General features: G+C 40.4%; 1 protein-coding gene across 1 annotated transcript in view; it reads right to left on the minus strand.

The window, feature by feature from the left end:
• The window catches only part of LARS (leucyl-tRNA synthetase), a 57,647-nt gene that overhangs the window by 8,463 nt on the left and 31,613 nt on the right, over positions 1 to 17,571 (minus strand). Inside the window, exons 22-30 of the mRNA XM_015821010.1 lie at positions 17,487 to 17,550; positions 16,263 to 16,446; positions 15,976 to 16,066; positions 13,396 to 13,536; positions 13,133 to 13,273; positions 12,934 to 13,044; positions 10,775 to 10,885; positions 4,303 to 4,407; positions 2,352 to 2,447 (exon numbers count right to left, since the gene is read on the minus strand). Of these exons, the coding sequence (XP_015676496.1) occupies positions 2,352 to 2,447; positions 4,303 to 4,407; positions 10,775 to 10,885; positions 12,934 to 13,044; positions 13,133 to 13,273; positions 13,396 to 13,536; positions 15,976 to 16,066; positions 16,263 to 16,446; positions 17,487 to 17,550 (1,044 nt within the window). The remainder of the gene's footprint in view (positions 1 to 2,351; positions 2,448 to 4,302; positions 4,408 to 10,774; positions 10,886 to 12,933; positions 13,045 to 13,132; positions 13,274 to 13,395; positions 13,537 to 15,975; positions 16,067 to 16,262; positions 16,447 to 17,486; positions 17,551 to 17,571) is intronic.

Here is a 17,571-nt window from a genome sequence, read left to right on the forward strand (position 1 = left end):
TACTCAACACTTCAATTTGCCCATTTGATTGACGCACACACTTTTCTTATTAAGAGAAACTGCCACTGTATCCAATTCAAAAATAAGGCACATGTAAGAAATTCAGCAGCCCTGACCAAAGCTGTCACCAAAAGATAATTAATTCAGCCAAATGCTCGGCCTTTCTACCCGCACAATAATATTACACCATGTCTTGAAACAGGAGCTAGAGTTTGGTGCTAGTCAGTAATATTCCGGCATTTTCAATTCAATATACTTTATAAATTATGAGGTGAAATATTTAATTATATATGTTAATTGATCTAAAACCTATCCAGTAATTCCATATTCCAGAAGAAAGCAAAACTAAATATTGCGATAGAAGCCAGATCTGCAACCAGTTACTGTTGAGTAGGGATATAATATATAAACACAGAAAGCATCTGAATCTCCTCGTTATGCTTAAAGTTGTCACTTGTATCCTTTTTATTCTAGGAATGCTATTATCCAGACCACATTCACAATTAAAATTAAACATTAAAGTAATATTATTATAGCAAGAGAGGGAAAGAGCCCTAATGCCCTATTACCATCAATAATTGAGCACAGATAAGCTGTCTCATCTTCCAGTCTTTATACGCTATAGATGTGCTCTCCAGAGTCACTTCGCCCATCATTTGTCAAGCCCTACACAAAGCGATCTCAGTAAAGAATGACACAATTGTAGCTTGGAGAAGAGAAACATTTAGTTCAAGGGGTGAATCTTTCAAGGGAGGCTCAGTTCTCAGAGATTTGTAGTAAATTCTATGGATGTTAAGTAGGAAGCAGCAACTTAAGGTTCTATAATAACCAAAACCCGATACTTAAGTAAATCTCAGGAGCAGCCTTAGCCTTACTATCATCATGTTCCTAAGCACGTTCTGTTCTGTAAGTTCAGCTGATGACTTCCAGATTGTGATCCTACAACTCCCGCTAGGACAGTGGTGGCGAACCTATGGCACGGGTGCCAGAGGCGGCACTCAGAGCCCTCTCTGTGGGCACACACGCCGTCGCCCCAATCCTAGGCCTTCAGCTGGGTTTTATAAAACCTTTTCGCTTTAGGCCTCCGCCGCCGTGTGCAAAAAAAAAAATAAAAGGTTCAATCAATCAGTCAATTTCAACTTCTCCCAGGAAAAAAAAGATCTTGCAAAGTTGGAATTGATTGATTGAACTTTTTAGTCCTACCCAGTCTACTGTTACCACCGCAGCCACGCCCACCTAATGGGCCACACCCACCGGCACCTGACGATGCATAAGTGGGTTTTGGGTTGTAGTTTGGGCACTTGGTCTCTAAAAGGTTCGCCATCACTGCGCTAGGATTTTATTTTATTTTATTATTATTTATCACATTTGTATACCCTTTTATCTCAGAATCATGGGAGATAAAAGGGTATAAAAAGAGTCACAGAATTAAAATATATTTAAAAAAACACTAAAGACAACCAATTTACATAAAAAGGATAAATAAAAATAAAAAACAGAATAGCTGCAACACTAGCAGGCTCTACTGTCATATGATTCCCAAACTTAGTTGATAGAAGCATTTTTAAGAGCTTTCTGGAAGGCCAACAGGTTTGAGGCCAGCTTCTCCTCAGGGGGAATGATATTCCACAACGGGGACCATGGCAGAAAAGGCTTTCCTCCTAGGTCCCAGCTGATGAAACGCCTTAGGTGACACGGTCTACAACAGTGTTTCTCAACCTTGACAATTTTAAGGCATGTGGACTTCAACTCCCAGAATTCCACAGCCAGCATTGCTGGCTGTGGAATTCTGGGAGTTGAAGTCCACATGCCTTAAAATTGTCAAGGTTGAGAAACACTGGTCTACAACATGTTCCTGCACCTTGAATTGGTGTAAGCAAACTGGCAAACAGTGCAGCTTATGCAGCAGAGGTGTTACATCTGCAGTTTTTGCAAGGCACATAACTGCTCCTACCAAGAATGTCCAGACATTCTTCAAGGGCAGTCCCATGAAGACACCGTTACAATAGTCTATTCAGGAGGTGACTAGGACATGGGTGTCTGACAAGAGAGCCTCCCAACCCAAGAATGGGCACTACTGGAGCACAGAATGTGCACTAAGTCTGTTTGGAGCAGTGAAACCCCATCCAGTAACAAAGATGATGAATCCCCAGTTACAGAAGACCCTAAACCCAAAGCCACTCAGCCTTGCCAGGGTTTAGCTGGGTAAGATACAGGAATGATGGAAGCGGAAGTTTGATGAAGACTAATGTAAGCGAAAAGCTCTCACTGCTTTGTTTAGAATACAACAAACCATTGGGGATAACATTTCTGCAGGGATAAAAGAAGAAACTAAGAAAAACCAAACTTACTTCTACTCTGAATATGCAGAATGGCTTTCCAGGGCAGCAGTCTTCTTTAATTTTCTCATCTCCTTCAGAGGCAAATTTTAATTCTATATGTTCCAGCTTTAGAAGAAAACGGAGGAAACAATTTAAAAAAAAATAGTTCAAATAGATTAATAAGTTCAATTGTATCAAACAATTTCATTAATTAATCACAAAAATTGATTTTATATAATAATAATAATAATAATAATAATAATAATAATAATAATAATAATAATAATAATAATAATAATAATGATAAAGTTGGAAGGGACCTCGGAGGTCATCTAGTCCAACCTCCTGCTCAGGCAGGAAACCCTATACCATTTCGGACAAATGGCTGTCTAGTTTCTTCTTAAAAACTTCCAGTGTTGGCGCATTCACTGCTTCTGGAGGCAGGTTGTTCCACTGGTTAATTGTTCTAACTGTCAGGAAGTTTCTCCTTAGTTCTAGGTTGCTTCTCTCTTTGGTTAGCTTCCATCCATTGCTTCTTGTCCTGCCTTCAGGCGCTTTGGAGAATAGCCTGACTCCCTCTTCTTTTTCTCTACAGATTTAAATGTATCTCAAGTCCAGAGGTCTGAGCCAGGAAATGTTCCACTTTAGGCAAGTTTGGCAGTTTCAAAGTTATATGATGTTTTATTGCTTTAGTGCTTATTGCACAAGACAGATTCCAACATTCCATTATTTTTTCCCACACATCAAAGCCATTTTTTCTTCAAAGTAACTGTTCAAATCTCATTTAAAAGGCTAGTTTTTTTCCTCACAATAAATAGTATAGCCCCAATACTTATGCAGACGTTAGTTATTGAGATAAATACATTAACATTAAAGAAGGAATAAACACTGCCCAAAAAAGGCTGAGAATTTCCAATAATTTTCTCAACTTGGGGGGGGGGGGGAAACAGTAATCTCAATAAGGTAAGGCATACATCTATTCAGATGGTAATAAGAAAGGAACATGTTACTGTTATACTCTGGTCTCACTTATAAAAGATCGTTAATATTGACTTCAGGGCTCTAATTCTGGATGAATTCTTTCACTAAATATTTCTCATTTGCCAACATTATATAGGATTGGATTAGGCAGCTATTCAGATCAGAAATGAAAAAGGTGCTTCAGAGGAGACAACAGCACACTTGGTACATATGCAAATGGCTTCTTAAAGAAGTCACATCTTTTCCTGAATTTGATATGAGGTAGTTATGCAGCCTCTGAAAAACATATCCTTCCATTAAGCCAGGGGTGTCAAACTGCCGGCTCGCAGGTCACATGCATCATAGCGAAACCGCGCCCACCCCATTGCCGGCAATGGCAAAAAAGGTGTGATATGTCGTGACACGTCACATGACGTTGTGAGTTTGACACCCCTGCATTAAACAGTCATTGGCAGGTTACAAAATGATTGCAACTGCTGTTTCATCTTAATTTAAAGGTGTATTTTCTTGGGATGAGTAGCTACCGTACAAGTCTGGGAAAAGATGCGGCTTCTTTAAAGAGGAACTCATGGATTCATCAAGGGTAGCCACCTGCTTGAAGCCAATTTTTCACTTCCAGTCTAAATAGCTGCATATCCCTAGGTTGGATTGTTGTGACTCAAAATGAAAGATAAATGTGCACAGTTTTCTTTTACAGACCCATGTGTACAGTATATACACACACGCATATACATCTTGTTGATAGACTTTGTATCACTAGCTAGGGATTGAAGATAAACAGTCAAAGGATATTGAGCAGTATTTTTCCACATTTGCAACTTTTAAGATGTGTGGACTTCAACTCCCAGAATTCCACAGCCAGCAGGCTGGTTGGGGAATTCTGGGAGTTGTCCACACATCTTAATTACCAAAATTGAAAGACAATGATATGGAGATTTTCCAGCAACACTGAATCTTATCAAGAGCTGAATATCATTAAGGTTTCATAGCAAATGCTCACCTCTAAGGAATTTGTCAAATAGACTATATTCTCCTGCAGGACAGCCTGTTCATCAAACTCCAGCTCCAGATTAAGCACACGGGAGCCCTTCTTCTCCAAATTTTCCTACCAACAGTAAAAAGCACAAGTTTTAAAGTGAATCAGTGCCAAGCAAACCTTTGATAAAATAAAAATTTTCTAGTAGGCTTCCCAGCTGGTCTATGAGTCCCAACAGTGCTATTACAGTTTATAGAAGATTGCCAATTCCAGCCACGATTTGGAAAGCTCTTAAAAGTAACTTGTTTTTGTCTTGAATATACTTTTCAATATTTAAAAAATACAGTTAGAAAAATATTTTAAAACAGAAAACTATTTCTATTATTATTATTATTATTACTTTTTAATTAACTAAATGTACATGCCACCTGACCCCCAGCAACTCTGGGAAGCACATAAAAAAGACATCTCTGAGGAACAGATTTTGAAAGTAAATAGAACTTGCAGATCAGAAGTCATATGAGGAGATTCATATACTTTAATAAGGTATCCTTTGCCTCCCCTCCAATAGCTTGCTGAATTTAAATTTTTAGAGATTGCTTTGCAGTGTTGAAGACTGGCTCGAAGAATTAGTCCCCAGTTTCTCTAGGTCTTGCTATATAGTGGTTTTGGTTTTTTGTTTTTTCTTTGCCAACTCATAATGCACATGCAGTGACTATCTAACAAGCCTTTTTGTCCCTGCAAGAGAATTAGTAAGCAATACAATGTCCCAAGGCAAATGAGGTATGAGTCTACATACCTACTCAATTCAGACTAAAATTAATACTTCCTTTAAAAGTGCCCAATAAAGACAATAAAGTCAGAAAATAATGAAGCTGAATACTGCATAATCAATGGTGCAGTATGGCTGCTACCAAGGTGTTTGGCAAGGGGAAAGCAGATAATTATAGTGGTGAAGCAACAGCAACTCAAATTCCCAATCCAAAATAACTAATACTGATTGTGTGAGTGTGTGTGTGGGGGGGAATCACTGTTATCCTTCTCCTCCTATCCTGAAAGCTTTGTGTTTCAGCAGGAAAATACCATTTGATTACTGCTGAACTGAGGAAAACAAAGACTGTGTGCTGTAGTGGCAAATATCTGTAGCGACGTTGTGGTTTGGGTGCTGTATGTCTAAATGCAAAGTTTTTCAGATAGCCGCTGCGGAAAAAGACGTCAAGCAGTCATTTCTCTTCTGCTTTTCTTAATGCTGTGGTGCTGCAGTGTGTCCTGGCCCTTCTGAAGAGGGTCTGGATGCAGCTTCTTTTATGTGCGGTGGGATGGTTGCTTGTGAAGCTGAGGATCTGGTCTGTGTGAGTGGGTTTGCAATAGACACAGGTTTGCAGTTCTCCGTTGTCTAATCTCCTTAGGTCAATGTCGAGAAATGGGAGTCTTTTCTCTGTTTCCTCTTCATGTATGAATTTGATCCCGGGAAATACACAGCACAGACGCACAGCACCCAAACCACAAGGCACCACACAGCGAACCGCCACACAAAAACTAACCCTACCATGCACAAAAGGGGTGTTGGGAATGACAGCCAGAATTCTCCAAACCCTAGGAACAGCAATAGCCCACAAACCCACAGCCACACTCCGCCAGGAATTATCCAGAACCAAAGACAAGATACAGAAGGATGAAAGAAACAATGTAATTTACAAAATTAACTGTAACAATTGCAATCAATTCTACGTGGGACAAACAGCATGTCAATTAAAAACCACGATCCACAAGCATCGGCTGGCAGTCAAATGCCATAATCCCAAATCCTTAAATCTCTACCCACACTGACACCGAACAGCATCAATTTGGTTGGAGCAACACCAGAATCATTGACCATGCTACCACCCGCCATGCTTGTGATTTCATCAAAGTCTGGCACTCAATAAGCCAGGGGTCTTCACACTTGGCTCTTTTATGACTTGTGGACTTCAACTCCCAGAATTCCTGAGCCAGCCAGTGTTATAAGCTTCAGTTATAAGAATTCTGGGAGCCAGCCATGCTTGCTCAGGAATTCTGGGAGTTGAAGTCCATAAGTCATAAAAGGGCCAAGCGTGAAGACCCCTGCAATAAGCAATTCCATCAACAGATACATCGGCCTACAATCAGACCACGAAACCCTCAGAATTCAAATCAACCACACAGCCAACCAGAGACGGCACTGATTCTCAACCAACCCATGCAAGCCCCCCCAACCACTTCACCTCCCAGTGACCCTCACCTGACATGACCTCCCCATCACAAGACCCATCACAAGACCCTCACTTCACACACCCACAACTGACCTATCACAACACCTACTTACAACATGAAACCCTTATAAACAGAACACTGACACTGACCACCTAACTCCGCTGAAGGTGTTACCTAGTCTGGCAACGAAATGTTCGGAAACCAACCCTCAAGCTTGGAGTACGAACCTTCACCCTCACAAAGAATGTGTATCTAGTGTAATAATAATAATAATAATAATAATAATAATAATAATAATAATAATAATAATAATAATAGTAATAGTAATAGTAATAGTAATAGTAATAGTAATAGTAATAGTAATAGTAATAGTAATAACAACAACAACCACAACCACAACAACAACATCGTCCACATTTGCCCCCACGTCCTTGGTAAGGACTCGATAGGTAGGCAAAATGCCAAATCCAGTCTGAACATCTGGCTGACTGTGCGATGATCCATAATAACAATAATAACAATAACAACAACAACAACAACAACAACAACAACAACAATAATAATAATAATAATAATAATAATAATAATAATAATAATAATAATAATAATAATAATAATAGAGTTGGATGGGACCTTGGAGGTCTTCTAGACCAACCCCCTCCTTAGGCAGGAAACCCTATACCAGGGGTAGGCAACCTCGGCTCTTTTATGACTCATGGACTTCAACTCCCAGAATTCCTGAGTCAGCTCTGCTGACTCAGGAATTCTGGGAGTTGAAGTCCATGAGTCATAAAAGAGCCGAGGTTGCCTACCCCTGCCCTATACCATTTCAGACAAATGGTTGTTCCAGAGTTGGAGCATTCACAACTTCTGGAGGAAGGTTGTTCCACTGATTTCTTCTTAGTTCTTCTTAGTTCTTCTTAATTCTAGGTTTCTTCTCTCTTTGGGTAGTTTCCATCCGCTGCTTCTTGTCCTGCCTTCAGGTGCTTTGGAGAACAGCTTGACTGCCTCTTGTTTGTGGCAACCCCTGAGATATTGGAACACTGCTATCATGTCCCCCCTCGTCCTTTCATTAAACTAGACATACCCAATTCCAGCAACCATTCTTTGTATGTTTTAGCCTCCAGTCCCCTAATCATCTTTGTTGCTCTTCTCTATACTCTTTCTAGAGTCTCAACTTTTTTTTCACATCGTGGTGACCAAAACTGGATGCAGTATTCCAACTGTGGCCTTACCAAGGCATTGTAAAGTGCTATTAACACTTCATGTGATCTTGATTCTACCCCTCTGTTAATGCACTGTGTTGGCAGCTGCAGCACACTGCTGGCTCATATTTAAGTGATCCCTCTCAGTTACTACTATTGAACAAGGTACACCCTATACTATACCTGTGCATTTGGTTTTTCTTGCCTAAATGTAGAGCCTTACTTTTTTCACCATTGAATTTCATTTTGTTAGATAGTGTCCAATGTTCAAGTCTGTCAAGATTCTTCTGTATCTTAAGCCTATCTTCTGGAGTGTTGGCTATTCCTGCCAGCTTGGTGTCATCTGCTTATCTGATGAGTTCCCCATCTAGCCCCTCATCCAAATCATTGATGGAGCTGTTGAAGAGCACTGGGCCCAGAACAGAGCCCTGGGGCACCCCACTACACACTTCCCTCCATGTAGATGCGGTTCCATTGAGGACCACACGCTGAGTACGGCAGGTCAGCCAGCTACAAATCCATCTGGTGGTGATGCTGTCTAACCCACATTTTTCTACCTTATCAAATAGTAGGTTGTGGTCTTCTTTATCAAATGTCTTACTGAAGTCCAAGAAAATTATATTCACAGCATTCCTCTGGTCCACTAATTTTGTCACTTGGTCAAAGAATGCAATAAGATTGCAATAAGATGGGGCTTACATGTTCCCCCAAGAGAAACAAACCAACCTCTACACAAATGGGGGAAATGTTCCTTCTTATATTCCCAAAAAATAAAAACCTATCCTTTTTTTTTGAAGTGTGCAGCACATAATACTCATTAAAATTAATATTTGCTGTGAAATATATTATCATAGCCTTACTTTACTCTCTGTGTTCATCAAGTGACAGACAATTTTATTGCAGAATATTTTCAACATATGCACTAAAAATCTATTAAGATTTCTAATGTACTTCAGATAATTCATACTGAAGGAAGAAAATATAAATGTGGCCTAAAGATTTTATTGTTTTTCCCCCGTTATTAAAACATCACAGAATCTTTCTCTTTGAGAAGACAGACTATTATGCAGTGTTGCAACCAGAAGCTGCAGAGTAGAATGGAAATCCTTGCTGCAGTCACAGACAGAATAAGGTATTTTCCAATAAGAATACAATTCCAATCCAAAGAACACAGCAAGTAAAATGCAACCACTAATATAATTTAGTATTTTACTTCAAATTTTTAAAGTTTGCTGAACTGATACTGTTTTTCCTACCTGGGCTGAATTCTTATTTGAATTCAAGTATATTCCCAGTTGGAAGTAAATTAAACATTAGCAAATTGTTTAGCAAATTGTGATTAAGTAAAGAGGAAAAAGGTCTTATAGCCACAAATAAGGTTTTACATTCTTAAATATTTAATTGATTGACTGAGATCCATCTGTAATATTTCAAAGCACAATCTTAAGGAACCTGTCAGTACAAGATATTTATCAGGGGAGAGCCACCTGTACTATCACCTACATCCCTGCTTCTACCCACCCCCTGAAACATGCAGTCTAAATTCAGCAACTGGTCTTTCATCATTTAAGCAAGCAATCCGCTGAAAACAGCAGTGTAAGGCAATTTCAAAAAGTCCTGCCGAGTAACCCCATGGAAAAAATTCAGCCCTGTCAACTTTAAATCATCAACCTGCTCACCCTTTACTGTATGTATTTCCTATACCCCCAAAGGTTGTATTTCACAACACATATTAGTATGTCCTAATACATATAAACAATGTTAAATAAAAATTAATTTAACTGAAATGCCATTACAAAGTACTGTATATATTTAGCAATAAACATCAATAATATGTTCGGAACTCCTGAAGGAAAGAAAAGATTGGAGGTTTGTCTTCAAAGGCAAGCCTACATGAAATATTTTACAGCCTAACCTGGATGTAACGAGGCCAGTCATAACCAATAGCCAGGTGATATTTCTCTAGTTAGGATTGAAGCTGACTTAGCAATACAAATTATATAGCAATAATGAGACTACCACCACTACTTGGGCTTCCATAGACAGTTAAGAATCTGGTTCTTCAACTGCAGATCCAGCTATGGTTCTGGCTCTTCAAGAAAAAAGTACAACTTTAGCCAAAAGAAATGAAATCCTCTATTCAAATCAATATACTCCCTATCCAAAACTCTGCCATCTTGCCAAGCACCCATTCCGCACTATTAAGTTGAAAGATACTAAGGATGCTGCACACCAACTACATGGGTAATTTTTATCAGGAGTTACACACTGATATAACTGAGCTGGGTTAAAAACATAAGTCAGAATAGAGTAAATTGCATAAGCATAATTGTCAAAGTTTATTAGCAATCAGTGAAACTACTCTGATAAAAGTTATCCATAACAATCAGAAAAGTCCCAGAAGCTCCAAATTGCAGCATCTCAATCTGATCAAAAGAAGCAAGAATCTTTGCTATATGCCCCTCAAAGACAGCAACCATACCTCACCACAATATAAGAAGTTAAAAGACAGCCAGTTTGGTCTACTGGTTAAGGAACTGGAATAGAAACCGGGAGACTGTGAATTCTAGTCCTGCCTTAGGCATGAAAGCCAGCTGGATGACCTTGGGCCAACTCACCTCACAGGGTTGTTGTTGTGAGGACAATAGGAGGAGAAAGGTGTACTGGATATGTTCGCTGCCTTGAGTTATTTGTTAAATAAATAAATAAATAAATAAATTCACTGCCTTGAGTTATTTGTTTAAATAAATAAATAAATAAATTCGCTCCCTTGCGTTATTTGTTAAATAAATACAATTTATATCAAAGCATCTCATACAAACACACACAATAATCTAAAACAGAAATAGTTCTGATGGGACACAACTTCTAAAATCCTGTTCATTCTTTTCTCCCTCTGAATTTTCCAAGGAAAAAAAAGTTGCATTTCCACATCACTATTCTATTCTGTGTCATACTTACATTTTCTTCCATATCTCTGCATAATTTCCAGGAGTCTGATAAAATGTAAGAAGCGAGCCTATAAGCAGAATGGTAGCAATAAATAGCAAAAGGCTGACCTTAATCATTGCTACAAAAGGCATAACCCTTTTCATGTATTTTTTCAGTTCTGGCAAGGAGTTGAGTTCACTGGCAATTATTTTGTTGTCTGGAAGCTGTCCTCCATTGGCCTACAATGAAAAACATACAAGATCCAATTATACTGCTGTTGACAGTTCTACAGGAAAAGAAAGCACACATACTCCTCAGTTGGATTTATTTATTTATTTGACCTTCCCCAGTCTCAGTACTGTACCCAGTCCTGAAACTCAGTGAAATGGTGCAGATAATCTGCTTCCTCCAGGACTTTCTGAAGCTATAACCCAGCTACCTTCTCCACAATCTTCCCCCAAAAGAGAAGGTTGGGAGAACAGTCAAAATGATAAACTAATTTGTTTCTACAATTATCTGCTAACATTTCTATTTGCTTAAGCATCTTTGTAGATCTTTTTATGAAATCTAACCGAAGAGCTGTTTCACCCCCCAATTTTAAATGCTGCTGTTTAAAAGTTATTCCTTAATGACTACAGAAGCGCACTGGGAACCCCTCCATCTTGCTAAGCCATGTTTCTATATGTGGCCATGCTCTAAATATCACACCTTGCTCAAAATCATTTAGGACAGCTATTCCCTCGGGCTGTCACAATTTGTGGTCCACCGAGCAGAACACAGCTGAGTAATCACACCAGCCTGCTGAGCTGTCCACAAAGATATCAAGAGGGCTCCTGATTCTTGCTGGCTACCTGAACTACGAAAACAAAGGAAAAGGAAACAATTGGCTGTCAAAGATATACATTGCCTATACGATGCAATGTTGACAGACCGAACTGGGCTTGCAGGATCATAAAGCTGCGAAAGAAAGAAATTTCTGTTCCAGGCATCACTTTTGAATACTACGTCTATAACTCACTTTTCTCAGCTAGAGTTGCAGCAAAAAAAAAAAAAAAAGTAGGTTACTTCAAGCTAACAAAGCAAGATGTCTGGAAAGATCCAAATCCTATTCAGTCCCTGTGAATTCTCCAAGATTGTGCTGCCAAAATGGGGGAGGGGGGGAGAGGAAGGGGAGAACAGAAGCAAATTTCCTTCTTTTTTTTCCCCTCTAAAGCAAAGTATGATGTACCTCCACTAGCCTAAGGATACTTCTATTACATTGCCACTTCAAAATCCCAAATATTGTTCTTGCAATGGTTTGCGACTGTCCTCACTGCAGCAACCTAGAGCAGTGATGGCAAACCTATGGCACGGGTGGGCATGGGTGCCCTCCCCCCAGCCCCGCCTCCCCCCACGGCCCCCTCCTCAGCAGCAGCACCCCCAAAGAGTTGGCCCCGGGCGCGGCCTGCGCAGAGCAGCACAGCCAAGGACATGGCAGCCGGGCAGTAGGGACAAGACTCTGCCCTCACACCCTATCATGTGCAGATGATGCTGCGGGGCACGGGCAAAGGGTGTGGCCGCCATGGTGCTGCAGGGCTGCCTGGGCAATCTGTGGCAGGCCATGGAGGCAGTGGATGGCCCTGCGGGCGGGAGGTGGGGGCGGAGCAGAGCAGGCGGGCTGGGACGGTTTGGGGGCATTCGGTCTCTAAAAGGTTTGCCATCACTGACGTAGAACTTCAGGTAAGGCAGCTCACATGCTCTCTAGCCAGTCTAGATGGAAGTGCGAAAACTCTCCTAGCATCTAGAGCTAGTGGCCTCTCCTTTGTTCTATTTAGTCTTGTGGCAAAAATAAAATATGCGGCTAATAAGTTAATAAAATGGGGCATAAGGATGGTTTAATGTTCTTGCTTTCTTCTGCGGGTATTTATGTATTGCATTCCTTTCCCTCCACATTCAAATAACTTTCTGTGCTTAATTATTATTTAATAATTAATAACTGTTAATTACTGTTTTAATTATTCATTTCTTTCAGTTTGTGCAAGCACCCAAGAAGGCTTGCAATAAAGCAAAACACAAAGCATGACGGGACAAACAATGTAATGAAAGGTTAAATTCATACCACTAAAATCAATTAAAAGTTAAAAGCCTGGCAAAGGAGAAGTGCTTTTCTATTTTCCTAAAGATTTATTCAGACTGGTTCTGGATGTGTATGATCATGCTGGCTTTAAACCCATGTTTTATTTATGATCCCCATTTGCATAAGCCGGAGGATAGAAATATTTGAAGAAATTTAGGCAGGATAAATCACCTGATAATGTTTTCGCAGAACCGACAGGGTAGCGTGCTGCCACGGAGGGTAGTTCTTGGCCACATAAATGGTACAGTGGGATGGCTTCTGTGGTACTTCTCTGTTCCCCTTCTGGAAAACAACAAGGGAAGTCTTGCTCAGCAAAAAGCATGAAATTTTCAAACAAGAACTGCAGGAAAAAGGACGTGTGGATGCTTACTTTTCCTTTTCCCGGTGCCATGTAGTTTTTTAGACGCAGACGGAGATCATGGGCTACTTCTGTCAGATACTGGGAAGACTGGACCAGGACTTCATCTACTACCCCAGGTACAGGCCAGGAAGTCTTCATGATGGATTCAGCCTTTATAGTTAACACACAAGGGTTGAGGGTGTACGTTTGTGTGTGAAGAATTTGATGCAACATTCCCATCATTCTGTAACATACAATCCCTCCCTCATTCGCCAGTGAATGAAAAGCAGTACCTTGCCCAACAAGCTCCAGATATATTCACACACATGAGGGCAGATTGGAGCTAGCAGGAGGGTCTGTGATTCAATAAACTGGAACACCAATTCTCGGTGCATTCCTTCTACGGCAAGTTCCCGATATTTGTCTTTCGCTGCCTGAAGGAGAGCCAACAAAAGCACTGTCAAAACTATTCCAACTGTCGTGGAAAAACATAACATAGAAGACCATTTCCTTGCTTGTAAACTACTCAGACTCCCAAAATAAGATTATGAAAAGGGACTTATTTAATTTTGTGGACCTAACAATCAACTGGAATTAGGACCAAATAAAACCCTGCCAGTTGGATATTGCATAGCTTTATATTATGAAGGTTTCTAAAAGAGAAGTCCATCAGCACAGACATAAAAGTCAAGGATAACTGCAGTGGTATAGTATGTACGTGTCATTTTGAATCACCCAATATCAAACGCTACTATAAAGAAGTGTGGAAAATAGAGGCAATAAATATGATCTATTATTATGCCTGTAGAGTTCAGAGAGCTGAACCATATCCTTGGAATTTGGTTGTGCAAAGGAGTCAGGTTATTACTAACTATTGTGTATATATTGGGGAACTGCTGACACCTCATGGACAATTATGAAAAACATTCTCTTTCTTATGAGCAATTGGTAGCAGAATACATTTCTCTTTTTCTTTAATTATTTGGCCTCAGTTGCTGCTACAGACGTCTAGTTTTATTAATTGTGACAATGTTATAGAATAGTGTTGGGGGAGAAAGGGAAAAGGAACATGGCCTTAGAATAAATACCAATGACAGGAGGAAACATGGTAATGGACTGCAATCTGGACATGTAGGAAAAGACAGTCGGGTTAGCTATTGATTGCCTTTTTATCTTTTCAGATTGCAGTCTACACAATAAAGTCAAGGGGATAACTGATCATCTTGATTGATCAGTTAGAAAAGAAGCTTTGTATTGATGTGGTTATTATTTGCAGAAATATTAGAAAAATGTCTAGATTTAATTGTTATTTACCCAAATAATAAGAATCGTTATTCATTCAAGGCTGGTAAAAGAGAACCTTATTGGAAGAAAAGAACATCAAGCAAAGCTATTATGTGGACTATAGAATTATAGAAACTAATTGTTATTGTTTTTTTTTTAAATATAAACCCAGACAACACACTGTTTACCCAATATTAAGTGATTATGTAAAAAAATTAATAAAACATATTTTTAAAAAAATATATAAAGTCAAGGTGATAGTGAAGATGAGTTTTCCAACATAAAATTTCACATTACTTACTGGTAAAACCTCTTGTAGCAGCACAACTGAATTCATAGGATAGAGGTGCAGTGGTTTAAAATGTTACTTTCCAAAAGTCCTTTGGTTCTTCATACTCTGTCTCTATCTCCTGCTCCATATAGTAGTGTCTAGATAGCTCTCACTTCCTGCATTTATCTTTTAGGGGTTACCTCACCTGGCATCCATCCTCTAATCTACCATACCAAAGAGACAGAGCCTCCACAGCCTTTGTTGATTTTCTGGCCAAGTGAAAGCAGAGAGCTGACGAAAAGCATTCTATAGCACCACCCCCTGGGCCTATAGTACTGAGGCAGCTTTCTTCCCCCTCGCCTTTGTGAGATAGACCAATCTCACAATATTTTTTAAAAAATCAAACTTTTTAAAAAAAAAAAAAAAACAGAATGTGAAAATCTATAACACTGATGGCCAACCTTTTAGAGACCGGGTGCCCAAACTGCAACCCAAAACCCACTTATTTATCGCCGGGTGCCAGGTGGGTGTGGCCCACTGGGTGGGCGTGGCTGTGGTGGTCATGGCAGATTGGGTGGGAGTGGCCAAGGTGGGCGTGGTCACCTCAATGTTGCTCGTGGGGAAGGACGCCTGTGGGGGGCCGGGCAGGATTGGGGGAGATCCCGGGGGTCTCTGCCAAGTGGGGCAGTGGGCAGGAGGCTCGTCCTGCGGGGTGAGGCGAGGCAAGGCGAGGCAGGGTGGGGATACCATTGTCACAGGGCAAGGTGTGGCAGGGGCGGCTGCTGCCTGACACCATCGGCCCCCGCACACAGAGGCCAGCGAGCGCATGGGTGCTGGGATGCATCCGGCCATGTGGGACCTCGGCGAGTTAGTGGGCGGCTGGTTGAAGAGGGACGGCATGGCCTGTGTGCCCACGGAGAGGGCTCTGAGTGCCGCCTCTGGCACGCGTGCCATAGGTTCGCCACCACTGATCTATAATGACTGTAATTTGTAGCTTTTAGTAATCAAAGGAAAAATTGTATATGTACACTTTGAGAGCAAGCAACTAAATTTCATTTTTAATGTGTGCCGTTGTGCCCACAGGAAAAAATGACAATAAAGGTTATCTAATCTAATCTAATCTAAAAAAAACTTTCAAATGCATAAACATTATCATTGGAGTTGTTCTTTCTTTTATCTGCTGTTTTATACTGGTTTGCTTTAGCATACTATTAATACACAGTTTAAATTTGTTGCAATTGACTTGGACACCATTTGTGCTAGAAAGCAGAACTGAATTGAACTGAATCATCCATATTCGGAAGAACGGGTACCCTACCTGAAATTCAAAGAATCCAGTTTTAAGAGCTTCCTTAAACATCATCTTCTCATAATTTTCATCTGTCTTTATTATGCCTGCATTCATTTCACTACGGGAGAAGAAAGCTAGAATTAGAATAGAATTAGACTTAAATCCAAGGTTTCGTGACAGAATCCTCTGCCATAAATGAGGTCAGATCATGCAATACTACCATAGGATCATGCAAGATTGCCATAATTGTTTTAAATATATATATTTAGAAAATGTAGTTTAAGCAAAAAAAGTTGACCGTTCCCCAAGGATACCTGGCAAAGACCCTGTCATTGAAGGTTCTGGCAGGCCCACTTCTTAAACTGTCCCAGTTAGCAAGCATTTCTTTCACCCACTCCACCCATGTATATAAGCGGAGAATGCCAGCATCTGCCATGGATTCCACAAAGTTTGCATCTTCAACAGTATCACCTGCATCAGCCAGCGCCAGCCGCATGCCTGAAAGGAAAAGAGGTTTCACTTTCTAGAGCAATGGCAAAAGACATGCAGTCAACAGCTGGGAGACATCACTCCTGCTGAGAAGTAAGGCTATGCAAAGCATTCAAAAGAGGCACTTTACATACCAAGTTATGTAAGTAAAGCATCCCTATTTATGCCACCAAAATAGTTTCATTCACCTGAGGGTTTAGTGTTGCTCCCTGGCTTTCTCTGTGTTTGCATGAACACACAAGCAACCATTTCCTTAGGCCAGTGATGGCGAACCTTTTAGAGACTGAGTGCCCAAACTGCAAGCCAAAACCCACTTATGCATCGTTGAGTGCCGGGTGGATGTGGCCCATTGGCTGGGTGTGGCCCATTGGGTGGGCATGGCCGCGGTGGTAACGGCAGACTGGGTGGGACTAAAAGTTCAATCAATCAGTTCCAACTTTGCAAGATCTTTTTTTTTCCCGTGAGAAGTTGAAATTGACTGATATTTTTTTTTTGCACCCAGCGGCGGAGCCTAAAGTGAAAAGGTTTTATAAAACCCAGCTGAAGGCCTAGGACTGGGGTGACAGCGCGCGTGCCCACAGAGAGGGCTCTGAGTGCCACCTCTGGCACCCGTGCCATAGGTTCGCCACCACTGCCTTAGGATTACCAATGAAACAAAAGTGGCTGTACATCCTAAAGCACACACAGACAACTGGGAAAAGTAGCTGCCTCAAATCTTCTAGACTAGAGGATGTGGCTCTGTCACTTTGCAATACAGTGGAAGTATTTTCATTGGGAAGGAACACCAGAACTTAAAGCAATTGTAAAAAATTCATTTTTGATTTGTTAAATTTCCAATAGGGTATGCATTTAGCTTTTTCACATGCAGTTTCCAAAAGCTGATGGAACAAGATTTTCTCTCTTAAAAACAGGGAAGGCTGTTGGATTAAATAAACTGCTATAAAATGGGTAATATAAACTACATTATAAGACAGACATTATATTTCGGATACACTATTCAGCCAAGCAGAGTTTTCAAAATTCAAACATAATGCAATGTGTCTTCTTACCATCAGCTGAAAATTTATCTATAGCTTGACTCAAAGTAAGAAAATTGCCTGTAGATTTCGACATCTGTTAACAAAATCAGAAGGA

This window comes from Protobothrops mucrosquamatus, unplaced genomic scaffold (genome assembly GCF_001527695.2).
Source record: "Protobothrops mucrosquamatus isolate PMUCROS unplaced genomic scaffold, P.Mucros_1.0 scaffold_159, whole genome shotgun sequence".
Taxonomy (NCBI): Eukaryota; Metazoa; Chordata; class Lepidosauria; order Squamata; family Viperidae; genus Protobothrops; species Protobothrops mucrosquamatus.